This window comes from Elaeis guineensis, chromosome 1 (assembly GCF_000442705.2).
Source record: "Elaeis guineensis isolate ETL-2024a chromosome 1, EG11, whole genome shotgun sequence".
In the NCBI taxonomy this organism is placed as follows: Eukaryota; Viridiplantae; Streptophyta; class Magnoliopsida; order Arecales; family Arecaceae; genus Elaeis; species Elaeis guineensis.
Window position 1 is genome coordinate 108731998 of NC_025993.2, and position 21769 is coordinate 108753766.

The window sequence follows — 21769 nt, forward strand, 5'->3', positions numbered from 1 at the left end:
TTTTGATAATTCATACTAAATTACTGCTTTTAGATTTTAACGTTGTATGATGTTTGAATTGATCAGATGGGTTCGGATATCGAATAATCTGATCTGAACAAAGGTTAATTAGGAAGATTCGGGCACTCAGTGGATGTATCATTTCCTCAACGGGACGCGTTTTGGTACTCTCAGTTCACGTAATCGCTTCCGTCAGCATACGTTTTTAGGCGGGTACGCTGATCCTTTATCTTTAATTAAGTTTAATATAAATATGCGCCGCGCCCAGCGCCAGACCCCGAGCAGCGGGCAATTCGGAGGCGTCCTCTTCGTCCACGAGAAGGCCAGAGCTCCCCCTTCGTGGGAATGGGAGGAAAAGGAGCTGCGCTTCTGGTCGCGCTTCTGGTCGCGGCCTCCATCCTCCCGGTGATCCCGTCCTGCTCAGCCGACGCCAACACCACCTCCCTCCCAGAGAAACTGTTGGGCATAAAATATCTTCGATTGAAGTTTTTGGTAGAGCCGACCCTCGCGAGTCTCTTCCGACTTTCAACAACTGTTGGTGAGCTCCCGTCGCTCCGCCCGGACTCCTACGGGAGCCAGGCTCCGTCCACGATTTCTGCAGCAAGGAAGACTCCGCCCGGACTCCTACGGGAGCCGGGCTCCGTCCACGACTTCTACAGCAAGAAAGACTCCGCCCGGACTCCTACGGGAGCCGAGCTCCGTCCACGACTTCTGCAGCAAGGAAGACTCCGCCCGGACTCCTACGGGAGCCGAGCTCCGTCCACGATTTCTGCAGCAAGGAAGACTCCGCCCGTACTCCTACGGGAGCCGGGCTCCGTCCACGACTTCTACAGCAAGGAAGACTCTGCCCGGACTCCTACGGGAGCCGGGCTCCGTCCATGACTTCTACAGCAAGGAAGACTCCGCCCGGACTGCTACGGGAGCCGGGCTCCGTCCACGACTTCTACAGCAAGGAAGACTCCGCTCGGACTCCTACGGGAGCCGGGCTCCGTCCACGACTTCTGCAGCAAGGAAGACTCCTACGGGAGCCGGGCTCCGTCCACGACTTCTGCAGCAAGGAAGACTCCGCCCGGACTCCTACGGGAGCCGGGCTCCGTCCACGACTTCTGCAGCAAGGAAGACTCCGTCCGGACTCCTACGGGAGCCGGGATCCGTCCACGACTTCTACAGCAAGGAAGATTCTGCCCGGACTCCTACGGGAGCCGGGCTCCATCCACGATTTCTGCAGCAAGGAAGACTCCGCCCGGACTCCTACGGGAGCCGGGCTCCGTCCACGACTTCTACAGCAAGGAAGACTCCGTCCGGACTCCTATGGGAGCTGGGCTCCGTCCACAATTTCTGCAGCAAGGAAGACTCCGCCCGGACTCCTACGGGAGCCGGGCTCCGTCCACGACTTCTACAGCAAGGAAGACTCTGCCCGGACTCCTACGGGAGCCGGGCTCCGTCCACGATTTCTGCAGCAAGGAAGACTCCGCCCGGACTCCTACGGGAGCCGGACTTCGCACCTGACTTCAATCGCAGGAAGACCCCACCCGGACTTCTACGGGAGTTGGGCTCCGTCCGCCACTCCAAGGAAGACTCCGTCCGGACCCCTACGGGAGCCGAGCCTCATCCCCGACTTCGGCTAAAGGAAGACTTCGTTCGGACTCTTACGGGAGCCGGACTCCGGGCTCCTCTCAAATGGACAGCTAACCACCCCTCTCCGCCAGACACTCCAGCCGAACTTCAGCCGATAGTTCTGCGCTCCCTGGCGCGACGCAGCAACGGCCACGATCCTGCTCCACTTCCTGCGACGGATTCCACGCGGCTCCATTATTCCCTGGCAGACCGCTATGATGCCCACGACCCTGCTCCACTTCCTGCGACGGATACCGCGCGATTCTTCCATCCTCTGGCAAGTCACGACAACGGACGCCGCTCCACTCCCTGCGGCAGACTCCACGTGGCGCGCTTCGATGATAGCCACGGGTCTACTCCACTACTCTTCGCAACAAATCCCTCCTGACTATGGGCGGCCCACTACCAGACAGTTACAGACACTGCTATCAGTCTGTTGCTCCCCCCGCCTATAAAAGGGGGACCCCAGATACGTTATTTTATGGGCTCTCATTTTTACCTAAAAACTCTGCTAAAATTTCCGTTCGAGCACTCCATTCTTGTTGAGGCAAAGAACTGACTTGAGCATCGGAGGGTCTTGCCGGAGCAACCCCACCTCTGGTTTAGACTTCTTTTGCAGGTCCCAGCGGCGACCGCGACTCCCTCATCTCCAGCTTCTCCGGCACAAGCGGATTTTTGCACCAACAGGATTGGCGCTAGAGGAAGGGCCTGTGTCTTCGCAGCATCCTTGTTCTTAAAGGAGCGCTCAACGGGACCGCCTCCGGTCATCTTCTCCGGCACCCACTCCTCCTTTCCCCCACTGGATCCTCGCCCGATGCCTTCTCGCGAAGCATCCGCGCAGCTACCCATGGCCTCCGCAACCATATCTCGGACCCCGATCTCGCCTCTGGTTTCCCAGGCCTCGCGCCCTCTGGCTATGGTCGCCGGCATGGAGTGGCCGGGCGATCGGCCTCCGACGGATTTCGCCAACACCATCTCGGGAGAATTCCGGCAGAAAACGACCAACATACCGGCCGTGTCCCCTAAGCGGCAAAAGACTGAAGAGCCCATAACCTTTACCGAAGAAGACACTCAGGGAGTCCAATTCCCTCATAACGACGCGGTCGTAGTTTCCTTGAATATAGCAAATTACGACATCCATCGCGTTCTTGTCGATAATGGAAGTTCGGCCGACATCTTGTTCTACGATGTCTTTTCAAGAATGTCCACTCTTGACAGCCATCTGAGGCCGATCAGCTCCCCTTTGGTAGGATTTACCGGCGACGCCGTTCCGACGGAAGGAATAATAACTTTGACTGTGGCCGCAGGTCAATATCCAAGGCAATCCAGGGCCCTGGTGAATTTCTTGGTGGTGAAGGCGCCATCCGCCTACAATGCAATCCTCGACCGACCTGGCCTCAATGCTCTCCGAGCCGTTGTATCGACCTACCATTTGAAGTTGAAGTTCCCCACCAACCAGGGGACCGGAGAGGTCCGGGGAGACCAAGCCCTGGCCAGACACTGCTACAATATAGCCTTGCGAAGAAGCGATCAATCTGACTCCTGCCCCGTCGATGGATTGGATGCTCGCGATGACCTCACCGAAGAGAGGGGCGCCCCAATCGAAGATCTGGTACCAATCCCTTTGAACGACGGGAATGCGGAGCATGTAGCGATGATCGGCTCCAACCTAGGGGAGGAGGTGCGGACGCGTCTCATTGATTTTCTACGAAGGAATGCGGACGTTTTCGCTTGGGTTCCAGCAGACATGCCGGAGATTGACACGGAAGTCATGGAGCATCATCTGGCCGTCGATCCGCAGCATCGACCGACGAAAGAAAAAATCCGAAGTCATGCTCCGGAGAGTCAGAAGGCGATAGCCGAAGAAGTGGATAAGCTCCTTAAGGTCGGATTCATTAAGGAAGTCAATTATCCTGATTGGATTTCCAACGTTGTCCTGGTCAAAAAAGCAAACGGCAAGTGGAGGATGTGCATAGACTTCAAAAAGCTGAATAAGGCCTGTCCGAAGGACAGCTACCCCCTTCCCAGAATCGATCAACTGGTGGACGCGACCTCGGGCCATGAGCTCCTCACCTTCATAGATGCGTTCTCCAGCTATAATCAAATTAGAATGGTACCGGAAGATGAGGAAAAGACAGCTTTCATCACTAATCGTGGCCTTTACTGTTACAGGATCATGCCTTTCGACCTCAAGAATGCGGGCGCGACCTACCAACGGTTGGTGAACAAAATCTTCAAGGAGCAGATCGATCGTAACATGGAGGTCTACGTAGACGATATGCTCGTAAAAAGCAAATCTTTCAGAGATCATGTCGCCGACCTCGAGGAGACCTTCGACGCCCTCCGAAAATATAGAATAAAGCTGAATCCAACTAAATGCGCTTTTGACGTAACCTCAGGAAAATTCCTGGGCTTCATGGTATCAGAGCGCAGGATCGAGGCCAATCCAGAGAAAATTCGTGCCATCCAGGAGATGGCCGCCCCAAAGTCGATAAAAGAGGTTCAGCACCTCATGGGGAGGATAGCGGCCCTTAATCGCTTCGTCGCAAGGTCGGTCGAACGGTGCTTGCCCTTCTTTCAAACCCTCAAGCCGCCGAAGAACTTCTGTTGGACCTCTGAGTACCAACAGGCGTTCAAAGAACTAAGGAGCTACCTCGGCTCACCCCCGCTGTTAGCAAAGCCTGAGCCTGGGGAGGAGCTATTTTTATACCTGGCGGTCTCTCCCATGGCTCTCGCGGCCGTCCTTGTCAAAGAAGAGGCGAAGGTCCAGCGGCCGATCTACTACGTCAGCCGCGCTTTGAGGGACGTCGAGATCAGGTACACCAAATTAAAAAAACTGACTGACGCCTTGTTGATCACAGCCCGGAGGCTCCGGTCCTATTTTCAAGGACACACCGTGACGCTGCTCATTGATCAACCGATCAAGGCAATCTTGCACCGGGCGGATGCCTCTGGGAGGATGGCAAAATGGGCGATCGAGCTCACAGAATTCGACATCAACTATCGACCCAGGCCAGCAGTGAAGGCCCAAATATTGGCAGATTTCATAGTAGAGTGTACCATCCTAGAGGAGGCTGAACTTGAACAAAGCAAAGTTGATGACCTGAAGTCCCAACCGAACTCCTCCGAAGAAGAGGCCGATCCCTCTGATCACTTTTGGGCCCTCTATGTGGACAGATCTTCCAACATGTCGGGCGCAGGTGCAGGCCTGATCTTGGTCAGTCCGGAGGGAGTCATCGCGGAATACGCCCTGCGTTTTGAGTTCCCCGCAATAAACAATGGAGCGAAATACAAAGCTCTGATCGTAGGACTAAGGATCGCCAAAGAGCTGGGAATAAGTCAGGTCCGGGTGCATAGTGACTCTCAACTAGTAGTGGGGCAAGTCAGCGGGAGTTACGAGGCGCGGGAGGACAGTATGGCCAAATACCTTGAGAAGGTAAAGGAGCTCACCCCCGCCTTTAGCAGCTTCAACATTAGACAGATCCCGAGATTGGAAAATACCAGGGCTGACCTTCTCTCCAAGCTGGCGACGTTGGCTCCGGCCGAATTGCCCAAAGGCGTCCTCTTTGAAGTTTTAAAACACCCGAGTACAGAAGAATCACGGCCCGTGATGAAGATTGACCACGAGCCCAGCTGGGTCGACCCACTGATAATCTATCTCAGAGATGGAGTTCTCTCCCAGGATGCAAAAGAAGCTCGGAAGCTCCGAAACCAAGCCTCCCGGTACATCCTTTATGAGGGCAAACTGTACAAGAGATCATACTCCTTGCCCCTCTTAAAATGCCTCCGACCTTCGGAGGCTGACTGCGCCTTGTGGGAAGTGCATGAAGGAATCTGCGAAAACCATTTGGGAGCTAGATCTTTATCCCACAAGTTGCTCCGCCAAGGGTATTACTGGCCGACAATGCATCATGATTCGATCGAATATGTCAAAAAGTGTGATCGATGCCAAAGATACGCCAACGTCCAGAGACAGCCCGCCACCGAACTCACACCCTTGAGTGCCCCATGGCCTTTTGCACAATGGGGGATGGACATCCTTGGCCCCTTTCCCATGGCGCCTGGGCAAAGGAAGTTCCTCCTTGTAGCGATCGACTACTTCACCAAATAGGTCGAAGCCGAACCACTAGCGAAAATCATAGAAGCAAAAGAACAAGATTTCGTCTGAAAGTCGATCGTGTGTAGGTTCGGTCTGCCTAGAACCCTAATCACTGATAATGGACGGTAATTTACGGAAGCAAAATTCATCGAATTCTGTGAAGATCTAAACATCTCCGACAACTTCACATCAGTAGCCCATCCCCAGGCGAATGGCGAAGCTGAGGTGACCAACATAATCCTTTTGCAAGGGATTAAGACAAGGCTCGAAAAAGCGAAGGGAACTTGGGCGGACGAACTTTATCATGTGTTGTGGGCGTATCGAACTACCCAGAGGCTACCTACGGGGGAGACCCCCTTTGCCTTAGCCTTCGGTACGGAAGCCGTCATCCCAATCGAGCTTAAACTCCCGTCGGCACGAGTCGTGGCGTTCGACGAACATCAAAATTCGCAAAGTCTTAGAGCCAACCTCGACCTGCTGGAAGAAAGACGGGAGATAGCTCAGGTTCGAATGGCAGCCTACAGACAGAAAGTCGCTCGATATTACAACGCTCGGGTCAAGAACAAAGCCTTTAGAGCGGGAGATCTAGTGCTTCGACGAGCCGCTGTCTCGCAACCTCAGGACCGGGGGAAACTCGCCCCAAACTGGGAAGGACCGTATGAAGTCAAAGAAGTAGTCTGGCCCAGAACTTATTATCTTAAGGAACTCGGAGGAGCCGACCTCCCACGACCGTGGAGCTCGAAAAACTTACGGATGTACTACCAATAACTTCATTTTAATTGAAAGTTGCATACATGTATGTCTTTGGACAATTCAAACAAACTGCATCAGAAACGAAAGGGAAACCTCATCCCGACAAAGTCGAAGGCCCGGTTCCATTTAGACCGGATGGGGGGAGAGGCCCTGCAACGCCCATATGCGCCCCCACAGTCCTGTTAGGGACAGGAGGAAAACCTCGCCCTAACTTGAGTAAAGTCGAAGGCCCGATTCCATTTAGACCGGATGGGGGGAGAGGCCCTGCAACGCCCATATGCGCCCCCACATCCCTGTTAGGGACAGGAGAAAAATCTCGCCCTAACTTGAGCAAAGTCGAAGGCCCGGTTTCATTTAGACCAGATGGAGGGAGAGGCCCTGCAACGCCCATATGCGCCCCCACAGCCCTGTTAGGGACAGGAGGAAAACCTCGTCCTAACTTGAGCAAAGTCGAAGGCCCGATTCCATTTAGACCGGATGGGGGGAGAGGCCCTGCAACGCCCATATGCACCCCCACAGCCCTGTTAGGGACAGGAGAAAAATCTCGCCCTAACTTGAGCAAAGTCGAAGGCCCGGTTCCATTTAGACCGGATTGGGAGAGAGACCCTGCAACGCCCATATGCGCCCCCACAGCCCTGTTAGGGACAGGAGGAAAACTTCGCCCTAACTTGAGCAAAGTCGAAGGCCCGGTTCCATTTAGACCAGATGGAGAGAGAGGCCCTGCAACGCCCATATGCGCCCCTATAGCCCTGTTGGGGACAGGAGAAAAACCTCGCCCTAACTTGAGCAAAGTCGAAGGTCCGGTTCCATTTAGATCGGATGGGGGGAGAGGCCCTGCAACGCCCATACGCACCCCTACAGTCCTGTTAAGGACAGGAAGAGAACCTCGCCCTAGATTGAGCGAAGTCGAAGGCCCGGACTCCTACGGGAGCCGAGCTCCGTCCGCAACTTCTACCGCGAGGAGGACTTCGCCCGGACTCCTACGGGAGCCGAGCTCCGTCACCAACTTCAACCGGTGGTAAGCTCCGACCGGACTCCTACGGGAGTCGGGCTCCGTCTGCAACTCCAATCACAGGGAGGACTCCGTCCGGACTCCTACGGAAGCCGGGCTTCATCACTAACTTCAACTGCTGGTGATCTTCGCCCAGACTCCCATGGGAGCCGAACTTTACCTCGACTTCACCTACGGGAGCCGAACTCCCGTGGCCTCGCTGAAAGTGGAGGAAAAATTTCAAGTGAAAAAGAAAAAGGAAGGCGATGGACCACATCAGCGACGATTGGAAAACAAACAGCGTCCAAGGTGCAGAGAACCCGCCACCGCAGGGATTGAGGCTCCCATCAGGAGTCCCAGCTTTCAAGGAAGCTTTCGACGCAAATCCAAGGTAGGACAACTTCCTCAGGGTGACGAAAGCTCGGACCTCCGAGCTCAAGCCCTGAGGGGGACACCAAGCCCGAATGGCCCCCAGGTGAGTCTGTGGCCACTGACGGAGAAGATGGGTCGATGCGATGGCAACCGGGTATCTTCGAACGATAAAAAAATTGAAAAAGAGCTCGGCAAACGATAATTCAACATGAATAAAAGGGCCACCGGTGGCCTTAGGATGACGTTAAAAAGAAAAAAAAGAGAGAAAAAAGAAGAAGAGAGAAGAAAGAAGAACAAAAGATGAGAAAAGGAAGGAAGTTCGACAGACAACAATTCGATGCAAAGTGCGGATGAGGTAACAAAATCTCCTTCTCATTTTTCTACTAACAAGATGTACGTTATAAGACCCGAAGGGCCAGAAAAGAATACATTATTACAAGGCCTGAGAACACGGCTTGAAAAGGATACACCGGAGGCCGCTTCAAGCTGCAAACTTCTCTTCCCGTTTCTGTCCTTCCCAGCTGCATTTTCCAGTGCGTGTGGCAGGCCTATCGGCTCTCGCCCCGCCTTGTTTCGCTCCACCTCCGAAGTCCCAACCCCTGGGGGAAAAGGATGGGATAGATTTCAGGGGGCAGTAAGGGCAATGGCAGCAGTGACACAGACCTGTTTCAAGAAGAACCGGAGTCACCCTGGAGGCAGCGGTGGCACCAGAGATATGCGCCATCACCGAATGCTCCGTGACAGCCACCGTCCAAAATGCTCCGGCAAGGTCGGCATGTGCTACTTCCACCATCCCCGCAACAAGTTTTACTGCCCCATCGTCGATGCCGACCGCTTCTGGTCCCTCGACCCCGACGACATCAAGGATCCCGCCACAGCTTGTGACAACAGCTCTGCCCTCCTGACCGGTATCACCCCGTCTTGCTACTCCGAAATTTTCGGGCAGAACGCCTTTACCGACGGTCCCCGTTATTAAACCCCTGTTGTTGAAGGAATTCTTCCTCGAACCCCCTTTGAAACGACGGAGACCTTCAGCGGCCGCTCGATGACCGGGGAACTCACAGACCGCAGTTCTCCTCCTTGCCTTCCTCCAAGCCCTTGACATCCCCTTGAGGATGGCCTCCGGAGTGGAGGACATGGCGGGGAAACCCCTTAGAGAGGAATTGGGGGGCTGAAGACGGCAAAGACCGACGCGGAGGACGCTCGGAGTTGACAGGGGCACCGAGGGAGTGGCTAAGTAGCTAGGCTCTCAGACGAAAGAAAGGCACCGTCCTTTTGACGGAGTAAAACCCCGAAGGAAGGGTAAGGGATTTAAATAGGCAGCGGATCTTAGCGCGATTATGATGGCGGGCGTCTCTAGACCAACCGGTGCTTACCATGTGTCCCGCGTGTCCCGCTCGCCGCTATCGAGGATTGACTGTTCGCAAATTTTCATGGCGCGATGCTTGGGATTGCATCTCGGTGGGAGTCCCGAAAAGACTCTTCGGGTCACCCTATCGGAAAAAGGGCTCTGGCATGCGCGCATTAAATGCCGACATATCCGAGGACGGTTGCTCCCGGACGTCATGGGGAGAACTTCGGCTGCGACAACCTCTCCGTACTTCCTTCATTCGAAATTCAAACTCGGAAGTGGGGGGACTGGTGTGGGGCATAAAATACCCTCGGCCGAAGTTCTTGGCAGGGCCGACCCTCGCGAGTCTCTTCCGACTTTCAACAACTGTTGGTGAGCTCCCGTCGCTCCGCCCGGACTCCTACGAGAGCCGGGCTCCGTCCACGACTTCTACAGCAAGGAAGACTCCGCCCGGACTCCTACGGGAGCCGGGCTCCGTCCACGATTTCTGCAGCAAGGAAGACTCCGCCCGGACTCCTACGGGAGCCGGGCTCCGTCCACGACTTCTACAGCAAGGAAGACTCCGCCCGGACTCCTACGGGAGCCGGGCTCCATCCACGATTTCTGCAGCAAGGAAGACTCCGCCCGGACTCCTACGGGAGTCGGGCTCCGTCCACGACTTCTACAGCAAGGAAGACTCCGCCCAGACTCCTACGGGAGCCGGGCTCCGTCCACGACTTCTACAGCAAGGAAGACTCTGCCCGGACTCCTACAGGAGCCGGGCTCCGTCCACGACTTCTACAGCAAGGAAGACTCTGCCCGGACACCTACGGGAGCCGGGCTCCGTCCACGACTTCTACAGCAAGGAAGACTCCGCCCGGACTCCTACGGGAGCCGGGCTCCGTCCACGACTTCTACAGCAAGGAAAACTCTGCCCGGACTCCTACGGGAGCCTGGCTCCGTCCACGACTTCTACAGCAAGGAAGACTCCGCCCGGACTCCTACGGGAGCCGGGCTCCGTCCATGATTTCTGCAGCAAGGAAGACTCCGCCCGGACTCCTACGGGAGCCGGGATCCGTCCACGACTTCTACAGCAAGGAAGACTCTGCTCGGACTCCTACGGGAGCCGGGCTCCGTCCATGATTTCTGCAGCAAGGAAGACTCCGCTCGGACTCCTACGGGAGCCGGGATCCGTCCACGACTTCTACAGCAAGGAAGACTCTGCTCGGACTCCTACGGGAGCCGGGCTCCGTCCACGACTTCTACAGCAAGGAAGACTCCGTCCGGACTCCTACGGGAGCCGGACTCCGTCCACGATTTCTGCAGCAAGGAAGACTCCATCCGGACTCCTACGGGAGCCGGGCTCCGTCCACGACTTCTACAGCAAGGAAGACTCCGCTCGGACTCCTACGGGAGCCGGGCTCCGTCCACGATTTCTGCAGCAAGGAAGACTCTGCCCGGACTCCTACGGGAGCCGGGCTCCGTCCACGACTTCTACAGCAAGGAAGACTCTGCCCGGACTCCTACGGGAGCCGGGCTCCGTCCACGATTTTTGCAGCAAGGAAGACTCCGCCCGGACTCCTACGGGAGCCGGGCTCCGTCCACGACTTCTACAGCAAGGAAGACTCCGCCCGGACTCCTACGAGAGCCGGGCTCCGTCCACGACTTCTACAGCAAGGAAGACTCCGCCCGGACTCCTACGGGAGCCGGGCTCCGTCCACGATTTCTGCAGCAAGGAAGACTCCGCCCGGACTCCTACGGGAGCCGGGCTCCGTCCACGACTTCTACAGCAAGGAAGACTCCGCCCGGACTCCTACGGGAGCCGGACTCCATCCACGACTTCTACAGTAAGGAAGACTCTGCCCGGACTCCTACGGGAGCCGGGCTCCGTCCACGACTTCTACAGCAAGGAAGACTCCGCCCGGACTCCTACGGGAGCCGGGCTCCGTCCAGGATTTCTGCAGCAAGGAAGACTTCGCTCGGACTCCTACGGGAGCCGGGCTCCGTCCACGACTTCTACAGCAAAGAAGACTCCGCCCGGACTCCTACGGGAGTCGGGCTCCGCCCACGATTTCTGCAGCAAGGAAGACCCCGCCCGGGCTCCTACGGGAGCCGGGCTCCGTCCACGACTTCTGCCGCTGGTAAGCCTCGTCCAGACTCCTACAGGAGCCGGACTTCATTTTTGATTTCGATTGTAGGAAGACTCCGCCCGGACTCATACGGGAGCCGGACTTCGCACCTGACTTTAACTGCAGGAGGACTCCGCCCGGACTCCTACGGGAGCCGGGCTCCGTCCACGACTTCAACCGCAAGGAGGACTCCGCCCGGACTCCTACGGGAGCCGGGCTCCGCCGCCAACTTCAACTGCCGGTAAGCCCCGTCCGGACTCCTACGGGAGCCAGACTTCGCACCTGACTTCAATCGCAGGAAGACTCCGCCCGGACTCTTACGGGAGCTGGGCTCCGTCCGCCACTCCAAGGAAGACTCCGCCCGGACCCCTACGGGAGCCGAGCCTCATCCCCGACTTCGGCTAAAGGAAGACTTCGTCCGGACTCTTACGGGAGCCGGACTCCGGGCTCCTCTCAAATGGACAGCTAACCACCCCTCTCCGCCAGACACTCCAGCCGAACTTCAGCCGACAGGTCTGCGCTCCCTAGCGCGACGCAGCAACGGCCACGATCCTGCTCCACTTCCTGCGACGGATTCCGCGCGGCTTCATTATTCTCTGGCAGACCGCTATGATGCCCACGATCCTGCTCCACTTCCTGCGACGGATACCGCGCGATTCTTCCATCCTCTGGCAAGTCGCGATAACGGACGCCGCTCCACTCCCTGCGGCAGACTCCATGTGACGCACTTCGGTGATAGCCGCAGGTCTACTCCACTACTCTTCGCAACAAATCTCTCCTGACTATTGGCGGCCCACTACCAGACAGTTACAGACACTGCTATCAGTCTGTTGCTCTCCCCGCCTATAAAAGGGGGACCCCAGATACGTTATTTTATGGACTCTCATTTTTACCTAAAAACTCTGCTAAAATTTCCGTTCGAGCACTCCATTCTTGTTGAGGCAGAGAACTGACTTGAGCGTCGGAGGGTCTTGCCGGAGCAACCCTACCTCCGGTTTAGACTTCTTTTGCAGGTCCCAGCGGCGACCGCGACTCCCTCATCTCCAGCTTCTCCGATGCAAGCGGATTTTTGCATCAACAGAAATTAAAGACTTCCCTGCTGTCGCCGCTCGACACCGACCGCAGGGTCGCCGCCGTCTTTCCTCTCCAGGGGAATGTCTATCCGAGCGAGTAAGCGGGATAGCATGTAAAAAGAGCTCATGATTTAATTTTTTTTCGTGATCCAGTATTGGACTGATGGTCTCTGACTCCATCTAATCTCGCAGGAAATTCTACGCGCAAATGAGCTTCGGGAAGTCGCAGAATTTATACTCCATGGATATCGACACGGGCAGCGACGTCGCCTGGCTCCCATGCCAGGTCCGCTGCCAAAGAAAACCGGAAAAAAGGAAAAAAAAAAATCTCTTTTTTCTCGATCGTTTCAAGAACCTCCTCCTCCTCTTCTCTCTGGATTTTATTTGTCTTTCTGATTCTTTCTTGGTGTGGGATTTGGGGGGTTTCCAGGTGCCGCCTCAAGCAGTGTACCCCCAGCCGTCGGCGGACAAGCTGATACGCTGCGACGACCCGCGGTGTAAAGCCGTGCACGCCTCCACCCATCAGAAGCACAAGTGCAAATCTCCGACGAGGTGCGACTTCAAAGTGGAGTACCACGACGGCTTCTCCGCCGAGGGAGTCCTCATTGCGGACACCGTGGTTCTCCACCTCACCGACGGCTCTGTCGTCCATCCTTCCGTCGCCTTCGGGTACCCAGTGTCGTTGTTATTGTAGCACGAACATCCGTAGCTAACAAATTTATGGACTGTTACGAACTAAAAACCACGGTTTTCACTCAAGAAAAAAAGCAAACAGTAACAGAGCATTTTGTGCGTTCTTGCCCTTAATTCTTTTTAACTATTATTTAGCCTCTCTAGCGTTCTGTTTTTAGTTTGCTTACATAAATTATTCATAAATATATGTATGAATTTGGCAAAAATCTTACTTTTTCTTTATGTTTTACCGTTTAATTTTTAAATTGATGACGAGTTGTTTCTGAATTTTTGGAGAATTCTTTGCATTATTTTTTCAAATTTTGAAACGCTTTTCCAAACATTTTATATATTCGGGATGATTTCGTTTTTGTTGCAGGTGCATGCATGCGCAGGGCAGCAATCCAAGCGGGATGCTGGGGCTTGGCTCCGGTGAGATCAGCATCGTGTCCCAGCTGAGCAGCCAGGGGGTGTTCGGGAGGGTAACAGGGCACTGTCTTTATGGCAAAGGGGGAGGCTTTTTCTTCTTGGGGGATGCCCGGCTCCCTCCCAGTGGGCTCACCTGGGCGCCCATGACTCGGAGGTCAGCCCAATTCCTGCCCTTCCTGAATTGAATTATGAGCACAGATCCTCTGCAGTATGCGCATGATATCATAAGATGCGGTGCACCTGTGGATGGCTGTTATTACAGGATGGCCATCAAACAATGCATACATCATGCATCGCATGATCTCCGCTCATGCGCGGCCGTCCATCCTATGATGGACGGCATCCATAGATGCACCACATCCTACGGTGTGCTGTGTGCAAGATGCACCATCCTTGCTCTTCATACGATACTAATCAAGTATGGTGCTAATGTTTTGGATCAGCAATTACTACTCGCCCGGGCCGGCAAGTCTCCTCTGGGGGACCCGGTCTCTAGGGTCCAGTCGCAGTGTGCTGCTGGACAGTGGAACCCCTTTCACCTACTTTGCACTCCAGCCGTACAACAATTTTATCTCTGCGGTAAATGGAATTGGACGTTAATTTCTTTCTTTGCTTACAGAGCATGGACTGTTTGGAGCTAAAGTTTTCTCGTCTTGCAGTTGACAAATAAAGTATCCAAACAGCCACTGAAAAGGGTAAAAGACAGCAAGCTGCCTTATTGCTGGACAGGCCCGAAACCATTCAAGTCTATGAGTGATGTCAAGCAATACTTGGAGACATCTTTGGAGCTGAGATTTGATAATGGGGGAGCATCGATGACAATACCTCCAGAGAATTATCTGATCATTTCGGTATCCCTTACTGTTTTACACTTTTATCGGAATGGTAAAAATTAATTTGCAAAAGTGACAGTATCTGTGTTGCTTTTTTATTGTAGAATAAAGGCAATGCATGCTTGGGTATTTTTAATGGCTCAGAAGCCGGACTGAATCGTGATGTTATTTTAATTGGAGGTAAAATTCTTCTAATTTGCCAACACTAAGAAAAAAGATGGTGGGAAGGAGATGATTCTCAGATGAAGTGTGACTAACTTCATCCATTTGTTGGACGATTGCAGATATATCGATGCTCGACCGCTTGGTTATTTATGACAATGACAAGCGGCGGATTGGATGGGGCAGCTGTGACGGGCTTCGCAAGTCTGTAACTTCCCTGCTGTGATGCTCTACTTCTTACAAGGGTTGAAAATGAAATGATGAAACATTACTCACTACTATTTGATGATATGATAAATAATTAAATACATCAAACTTCTCCTCGGTTGAAGGGTGAGTATTTTGTTGCTGTGGTATCTTTATAATATTGCGACTCTTTGAATAAGGTGATGAGAGCAATCCGCTTTGCATTGTGCTCTGAATATAAAGCATGGCCTCTTTTTGCACAAACTGTACATAGGAAGTTCTATCCGTGCAAATGTTCACCATCAGTTCTTCCCAAAACATTTATACTGTAACGTTATTATATATTTCCTAAATGTCAGGCGGCTTCCCAAGATGGCATGTACATGATATCATTCAACAAATTAAACTATATATGATATCATTCAGCATTACAGGTGACTTCCCAAGATGAACTTAATGATCGATAACCATTGTTGGACATTGCTTTCCATTCGGTTCTTTAATTTCCTAAATGTCCAAATGCACAAATAGTATGCAAGGAACAATTTGAAATCCAAAGAATAAATTTAGTATGATTACTTTTGTTAGTGTGGTCCCTCTTCATGTGAGACTCAGGCTTTTTTTAAATTAAAAAAAAAAAAAAAGAGGGGAGAGTCCGAGTCTTTGGTTGGGCCTATTTAATTTGGGCAACGAAGCTTCGGTGTTGTGGTTGAAAATCAATAACGGTGTGGAAAAATTGGTCTTCACGTAATCAAGAATTCTTTCGTTGGATGTACGGTGCGGAAACTGGCGAGAAAGAAAAAGTTTTCACGTAACTTTTTCTGCGAGACGCGGCGTGAAACAGAGGGGAGGGGGGGTTTGCAAAAAAAAAAAAAAAAACTGCTCCATTGGGTAACCAGTTGGAGATCGGAATGTTGTGCGAAATCGGATATACAAAAATAATTTTTTAAATATTATTATTATATTTTTAATTATTTAAATATTATATATATATATATATATAAATTTTTTTCATCTTTCATTTTTTTTTATATTTTTTTTCTTTCTTTTCGAACCAACGATATTTCTCTCCTCATTACCAAACATTTTTTTTTCTGATCTCCAATTCTTCTTCCTCCTTTCTTCTGCTGGTCTTCTCAGTCTCTCTTCCTCTACTGCTCTATCTAAACACTTCAATCTTCTGATAATATATACATATATAAAACAATAGGTATGAAACGAAAATAAAAAATGACTCAAATTTGACAACTACATTGTTCATCTCTGAATCATCTTTTCGAACAGCCATCTCTCTTCTTCATTCAAATTATGTAACTCTCTCTCCTAATAAGTAGATAAAGTTACAATCCTTTTCTCAAATATGTTCAGATATTTTTTCAAAGATTTACTCTTTTTTTATTAAAACTAAACTGTTCAAATTTTTTTTTCTAATAAAATAAAGTAAGACAACTCTTTCACGTGCTCTCCCCTCTCCTGTCCACTCTTTTCTTCTACCCATCCCGCATCACCCAAAAAAATATTTTTTTCTTCCTTCTCTTTCATTTCAAAACAGATTTTTAAAATAATAATAAATTATTAATTTTAAAAAATAATTTTTACAAAATATTTTTTTAAAAATAATTTTTAAAATAATTTTTTTCTTCCCCCTCCCCCTATCCAAATATTTTTTTTCTTTTTTTTCTTTTTTCCCTTCCCTTCCCTTCCCTTCCTCCCATCGCCTCCCCCCACCCCCACCGTGTGAGGCCGAGGTCGCGGTCGTCCGCGCTGCCCTTGCTGTGGCCTCGCCCCATCACCTTCTGTGCCGCACCCATCATCCGCACCGCATCTGGCTCCGTGCGACCACCAAACCTCCTCGCCTCTCCTTTCCCGGCTCCGATGCCACCAACCCCACTCCCTTCCCCTCTGCAGCCCCACCCCATCGCCGTCCCCTCTTGTTTCCTCCCCCGATCCTGATGAACCCAAGCTCCCGTGGCTCCGCACGAACACCGACGACCACCCCTCTCCTACTCCGGCTCCAATACCACCAATCCCCCTCCCCTCTCCTCCCCTTCTCGGGCTCCAGCACCACTAACCCTCCCTCGCCTCCCCTCCCCGATCTTGGGAAGAAAAGAGAGCACCTGAGGGAGATCTTGGACAGTGGGAGGCTTGGAGTGGCTGAATAGGGAAGCTTGGACGGTGGCTGCGATGGGAACTTGGAGCGGTCGAATAGGGAAGTTTGGACGGTGGCTAGGGTTTGTCGATGCTCGCATAGAGCCACGGGGGCTCGGATTCGTTAGGGCCCGCAGAAGGAACAGGTGGGGACGGCGACGGGATGGGGCTGCGGAGGGTGCGACGGCCGAATAGGGAAGCTTCGATGGTCGAAGGGAGGAAGAGGACTCCTTCGAGAGTCCTCCTTTTCCATTCTGAGTTGACACATGGCGCGTTGGGAGGATTTTGGCTTCCTAAGTTGGCAACACTACAACCTCCTCCATAGAGTATCATTTTATATATATATATATGATCGGATGATTGATCATATTTTAATTTTAATAAAATTTTAATATATTATTTTTGACATCGAGAGCTACAAATTGAATAATTTTTATCTTTTAAAATTTTGTCCAATAATTATTTCAAATATCCAAACATTTGGTGAGATCTATCCCTATTTTTTATTAAAATTTATTTTATTGATGATAATTATTTTTATTATGGAACCTAAGATTTATTCTTGATGACATATATTTTTGTAACTTGTAGTTGATCTAGAGAAAACCTGCAGTAATCCCATTATTCTAAATAGTGAAAGATTCATATCAAAATTATGGTATCTTTTTTATGGGTTACTTGATTATTTTTACTTATTAATTGCTTGAGTAGACTGTAGAGATTATTATTGCTTTATGATAATCTATTTAACTACATAAAAAAGAAAAAAGAAGTTTGATGTATTATTATCCATGATTGTAGTTTTTTCCAATAATTTTTGCTCCTCAAACTTGTCCTAACCTTGATGGCAAGCAAGCTGCTGGGTTAGAGAGCTTAGCAAATTATTCACTCCGGTCAGCAAGGTCAGTTGAGGGTCACTATCAGTATCCAAATTACTATGGAAGAGCTAGGTGATGATGGTCATGTTGGTTGGATGCTCCTACTCTCACTCGAACCTAAAAATAGAAAATATTATGATAGTATCCTGAATGCCTCGGATCTGGTATGTTGTCATTGATATCTCAGATCAGTAGGCTGTCCATGCAGTCGCTAGCCCAGATGCAGAATTGAGGTACATAGAGCAGAGCTATTTATCTTTGGTCTGTTGCACGGGCTATTTGCCTCGGCCAGCCTTCCATAACCACAGTCCATCAACTTCCGTGCACGTGCTACAGCTGTCCACCCCGAGTAGATAGGCTCAAGCATAACCAACTCCCCTGATTTTATGAGAGCGATTGAGAACTGAAATATCTCATCCATTATGGCATGTTGAACGACCTTGCAATCTCGAGATGGCACGATCTCACATCTGTTCAACCAGCTGCTCGACGATATTATTTATAAATCACTAAAACTCCGAGGATTGATGTAAGTTAAGGAATCCCTCTCAGAGAATCCATTGCTGCTACCTTTATTCTCTAAATCTGACTGAAGCATTGGAGGATCCTCGCAGGAGCAAAAACCTCCTGTCTGGACTTCTTTTGCAGGTCATTCTAGCACTTCCTGCATGAGGATCAGGCATCCACCTTCTGATTCAGCAGTAACAAGCAGCAACAAATAGAGAAAGGGCATACTTTTCGTATCTTTATGCCATCGAAATGAGTATCATTTCTCTCTCCAACGTCGCCGCCTCTCACCAAGCGGGGAGCCAGGCTGCCAGCCAAGTGCAACCACCAGCGATGGTGACTCCTTCGCTAGCCCAGCCAGCACTGGTCACGACAGACTAGTTCAATCTGCTCTTTCAGCAGGTTCAAAATCTGACGACTGTTTTTCAAGCGGTCCAGACTGTTCTGGCGCCTCTATTGATGGTGCCATAGCCTACTTAGACTGCTCCTGCACCTCCTCTAATGGTACAACCAATTCTTTCGATAGCACCACCCGCATCTCCTGCAGTGGTGTCCCTACTAAATCCGACCTCCTAACTACCACCACAACCAGAGCAACCGCGGGCACTTCATTGGAGCCCAGAGAGGAGGCAGACCTGTCAGAGCCGCCTGAAGGCAGAGCAACCAGCCAAGCGACGATCTCCTAGCCTGCAATCGGGGCATGACTCAACCTCTGATCGGCACTCACCTCAGCAATTTGAGGCCTGCACTATTCGGGATCGTGCTTTAGAGAAGCGGTTCCAAGCGCTCAAGGGAAAAATCAACCATGCTCTCAATAATGGTTCCCCAGTGTAACCCTATGATGGGTTCAACAGCAAGCCACCTTTTTCATCAAAGATAATGTGGAAGCCACTCCACCGGTACTTTAAAGTGCTCTAGTTTGAGGTCTACGATGGGACCGTCGACCCCATCGATCATTTGGAGACCTTCAAAGTGGCAATACTCCTTCAAGGAGCAGCAGATGTCATCCTCTGTTGAGCATTTCTTGCTACTCTTAAAGGGGCCGCACGATAGTGATATTCGAACCTGAAGCCGGCCTCCATCCACTCTTTCGAAGATCTGTGCCGATCATTTATCGGTCACTTTGTTTATAGCCGGCAACAGCAGAAGTAGTCTGATTACCTCCACACTATCAAACAGAGGGAGGGCGAGTCAATCTGCGCTTTGTCAACCATTACAATGCGGCAACTCTAGAGGTCTATGACTTGGACCAGTCAACCATGATGACCATGATGATGGACGGCCTACTGAAGAATGATTTGAAAAGTCATTAACTAGACTTATCCCCGGGACTTCTCAGACATGCTTGCCTGTGCGGAGCAGTGTGCCCACATGGAGGAGGCTCTTGCAAAAGAAACCCCTATCAATTTTGGTGTGGTAGGTCGGAACAAGGAGCGCTCTCCAAGACGGGAGGGGAGAACCTACCAACACTCCCGATCCCCGTTCCAGAGGCAAAAAAATGGGGGCCGAAGACATCGATCTCAGAGCCCTCTGTGACAGGGTCGACGACCCTCTCCTCCTCCTCCTAGGCATTACACTAACTACACGTCTTTGAATGTTTCCAGAGGAAGGTGTTGATGGATATTTGAGCTAAGCTGTCCGAGCCTCCAATGATGCAGACGAAGTCAGAGTACTGTCGTGATCCAAATAAATACTGCCTCTACTATCGCGACCATGGTCACGATATTAAAGACTGCATGCAGCTCTATGATGAGATTGAGAGGCTCATTAGGTAGGAGAGATTGAACCATTTCATCCGAAAGAGAGTGCCTCCATTAGGACCTCTTTCGAGAGCTCAGCAGCCACCTCCTCTATCTCAGCAGCCATTCCCTTTACCTCAGCCATAGCCAGCGCCAGTACAGCCGATGAGATAGGAAGCAGGGGGACCGATGGTAGTAGAAGACCGACCCATCCAAGGTGAAATCCATATGATAACTAGGGGGTCGACTAGACCGATGAAACTTTTGGAGGCAAAGAGACTGAGGCTCGAAGATGAGCATGAAGATGCCATTACCTTCACTGAGCATGTACTGGCCCTACACAATGATGCGGTGGTTGTAACAGCAAATATCACTGAATTTAATAGACACCGTATATTTATTGATAATGAAAGCTCGATAGATTTTTTATATTTCTCTGTCTTCACCCAAATGGGCTTTACACCAAATAAGCTAGGTAGATTTGATACCCTGATTCAAGATTTCTCCGAGGGTTTTGGGATCTTGGAAGGAATGATTAGGCTGCCCATTACAGTGGGTGCTATATCAAAACAGGCGGCAATCCAAGTCAATTTTCTGGTGGTCAAGGTCCTTTCAGTTTACAATGCAATACTTGGCTATCCAAGCTTATGGACTCTAAAGGTCGTGGTCTCGAGCTATCTCTTGATGGTGAAGTTTTCAATCCCGAATGGAGTTGGATAAATCAGAGGCAACCAGGCCATGGCTCGACAGTATTTTACTGCCAAACTTTAAACAGAAAGCCAGCCATTCTAGGCAGAGGTCCAACCTGAACTTTTTATTGGATTGGATGCCCGAGATGATTTGTCTGAGGAACGAGCCTAGCCATTTCAGGACCTCCTGAAGATTCTGCTAAGGAAATAGAATCTCCAACAAATAGTGAAGATCGGCTCACACCTAGATGCAGTAACAAAGGGCCGGCTAACTGCTCTTTTGCAGAAAAATATAGATCTCTTTACTTGGTCAGCTGTGGACATACCCGATATTGACTCAGAGATGATGTCCCATCACCTGAAGGTGGATCCAATCTATCGATCGGTGAAGCAGAAGAAGTGAAGCTTCACCACCCCAAAGAGCTAGAAGGTCATATCTGAGGAAGTGGACAAACTACTCAAAGCTGACTTCATTAGAGAAGCAATGTATCCGGATTGGCTGACGAATTTTGTCCTAATCAAAAAGGTGAACGAAAAGTGATGCATACACATCGACTTTATCGATCTGAACAAGACCTACCCCAAAGACAGCTATCAGTTGTCTCGGATAGATCAAATGATGGATGCTACTTCTGGGCATGAGTTTCTCAGCTTCATGGATGCCTTTTTCGACTATAATCAGATTTGGATGACGTCTGAAGATGAGGAGAAAATAGCTTTTATTACTGACCATGGGCTTTACTGTTATAGGATGATATCCTTTGGCTTAAACAATACAGGGGCTACCTATCAACAACTGATGGACAAGATCTTTAAAGATCAACTCGACCATAATATGGAAGAGTACACAGATGATATGCTAGTCAAGAGCCATGCAGTCTTAGACCATATTGCTGACCTCCAAGAGACTTTCGACACCCTTTATTGATTTCAGATGAGGCTGAATCCAGTGAAGTGTGCCTTTGGAGTTACCGCTGAAAAATTTTTTGGATTCATGATCTCGCGAAGAGGCATCGAGGCAAATCTTGAGAAGATCAGGATAATTTTTGAGAAGACTCTATCGAGAATGGTTGGGGAGGTGCAGCGTCTCACTGGCAAGATCACTTCACTCAATCGCTTCATCCCCAGATCGGTCAAGAGGTGTCTCCCATTCTTCCAGTCC

The 21769-nt window shown here is 50.9% G+C and overlaps 2 protein-coding genes across 2 annotated transcripts; both read left to right on the top strand.

The window, feature by feature from the left end:
- The first annotated feature begins 345 nt into the window (after positions 1 to 345).
- Positions 346 to 14845, top strand: LOC105038427 (aspartic proteinase Asp1). The gene is made up of 9 exons (XM_073253881.1): positions 346 to 511; positions 12305 to 12461; positions 12557 to 12650; positions 12795 to 13033; positions 13416 to 13619; positions 13909 to 14044; positions 14125 to 14316; positions 14403 to 14478; positions 14583 to 14845. The coding sequence occupies exons 1-9, from the start codon at positions 346 to 348 to the stop codon at positions 14684 to 14686; spliced, it is 1368 nt and encodes a 455-aa protein (XP_073109982.1). The 3' UTR covers positions 14687 to 14845.
- A 5328-nt stretch (positions 14846 to 20173) lies between these two features.
- Positions 20174 to 20638, top strand: LOC140856487 (uncharacterized). Its single transcript, XM_073253884.1, has one exon. It carries the CDS (start codon positions 20174 to 20176, stop codon positions 20636 to 20638), a length of 465 nt encoding a protein of 154 aa, XP_073109985.1.
- Positions 20639 to 21769: the final 1131 nt, after the last annotated feature.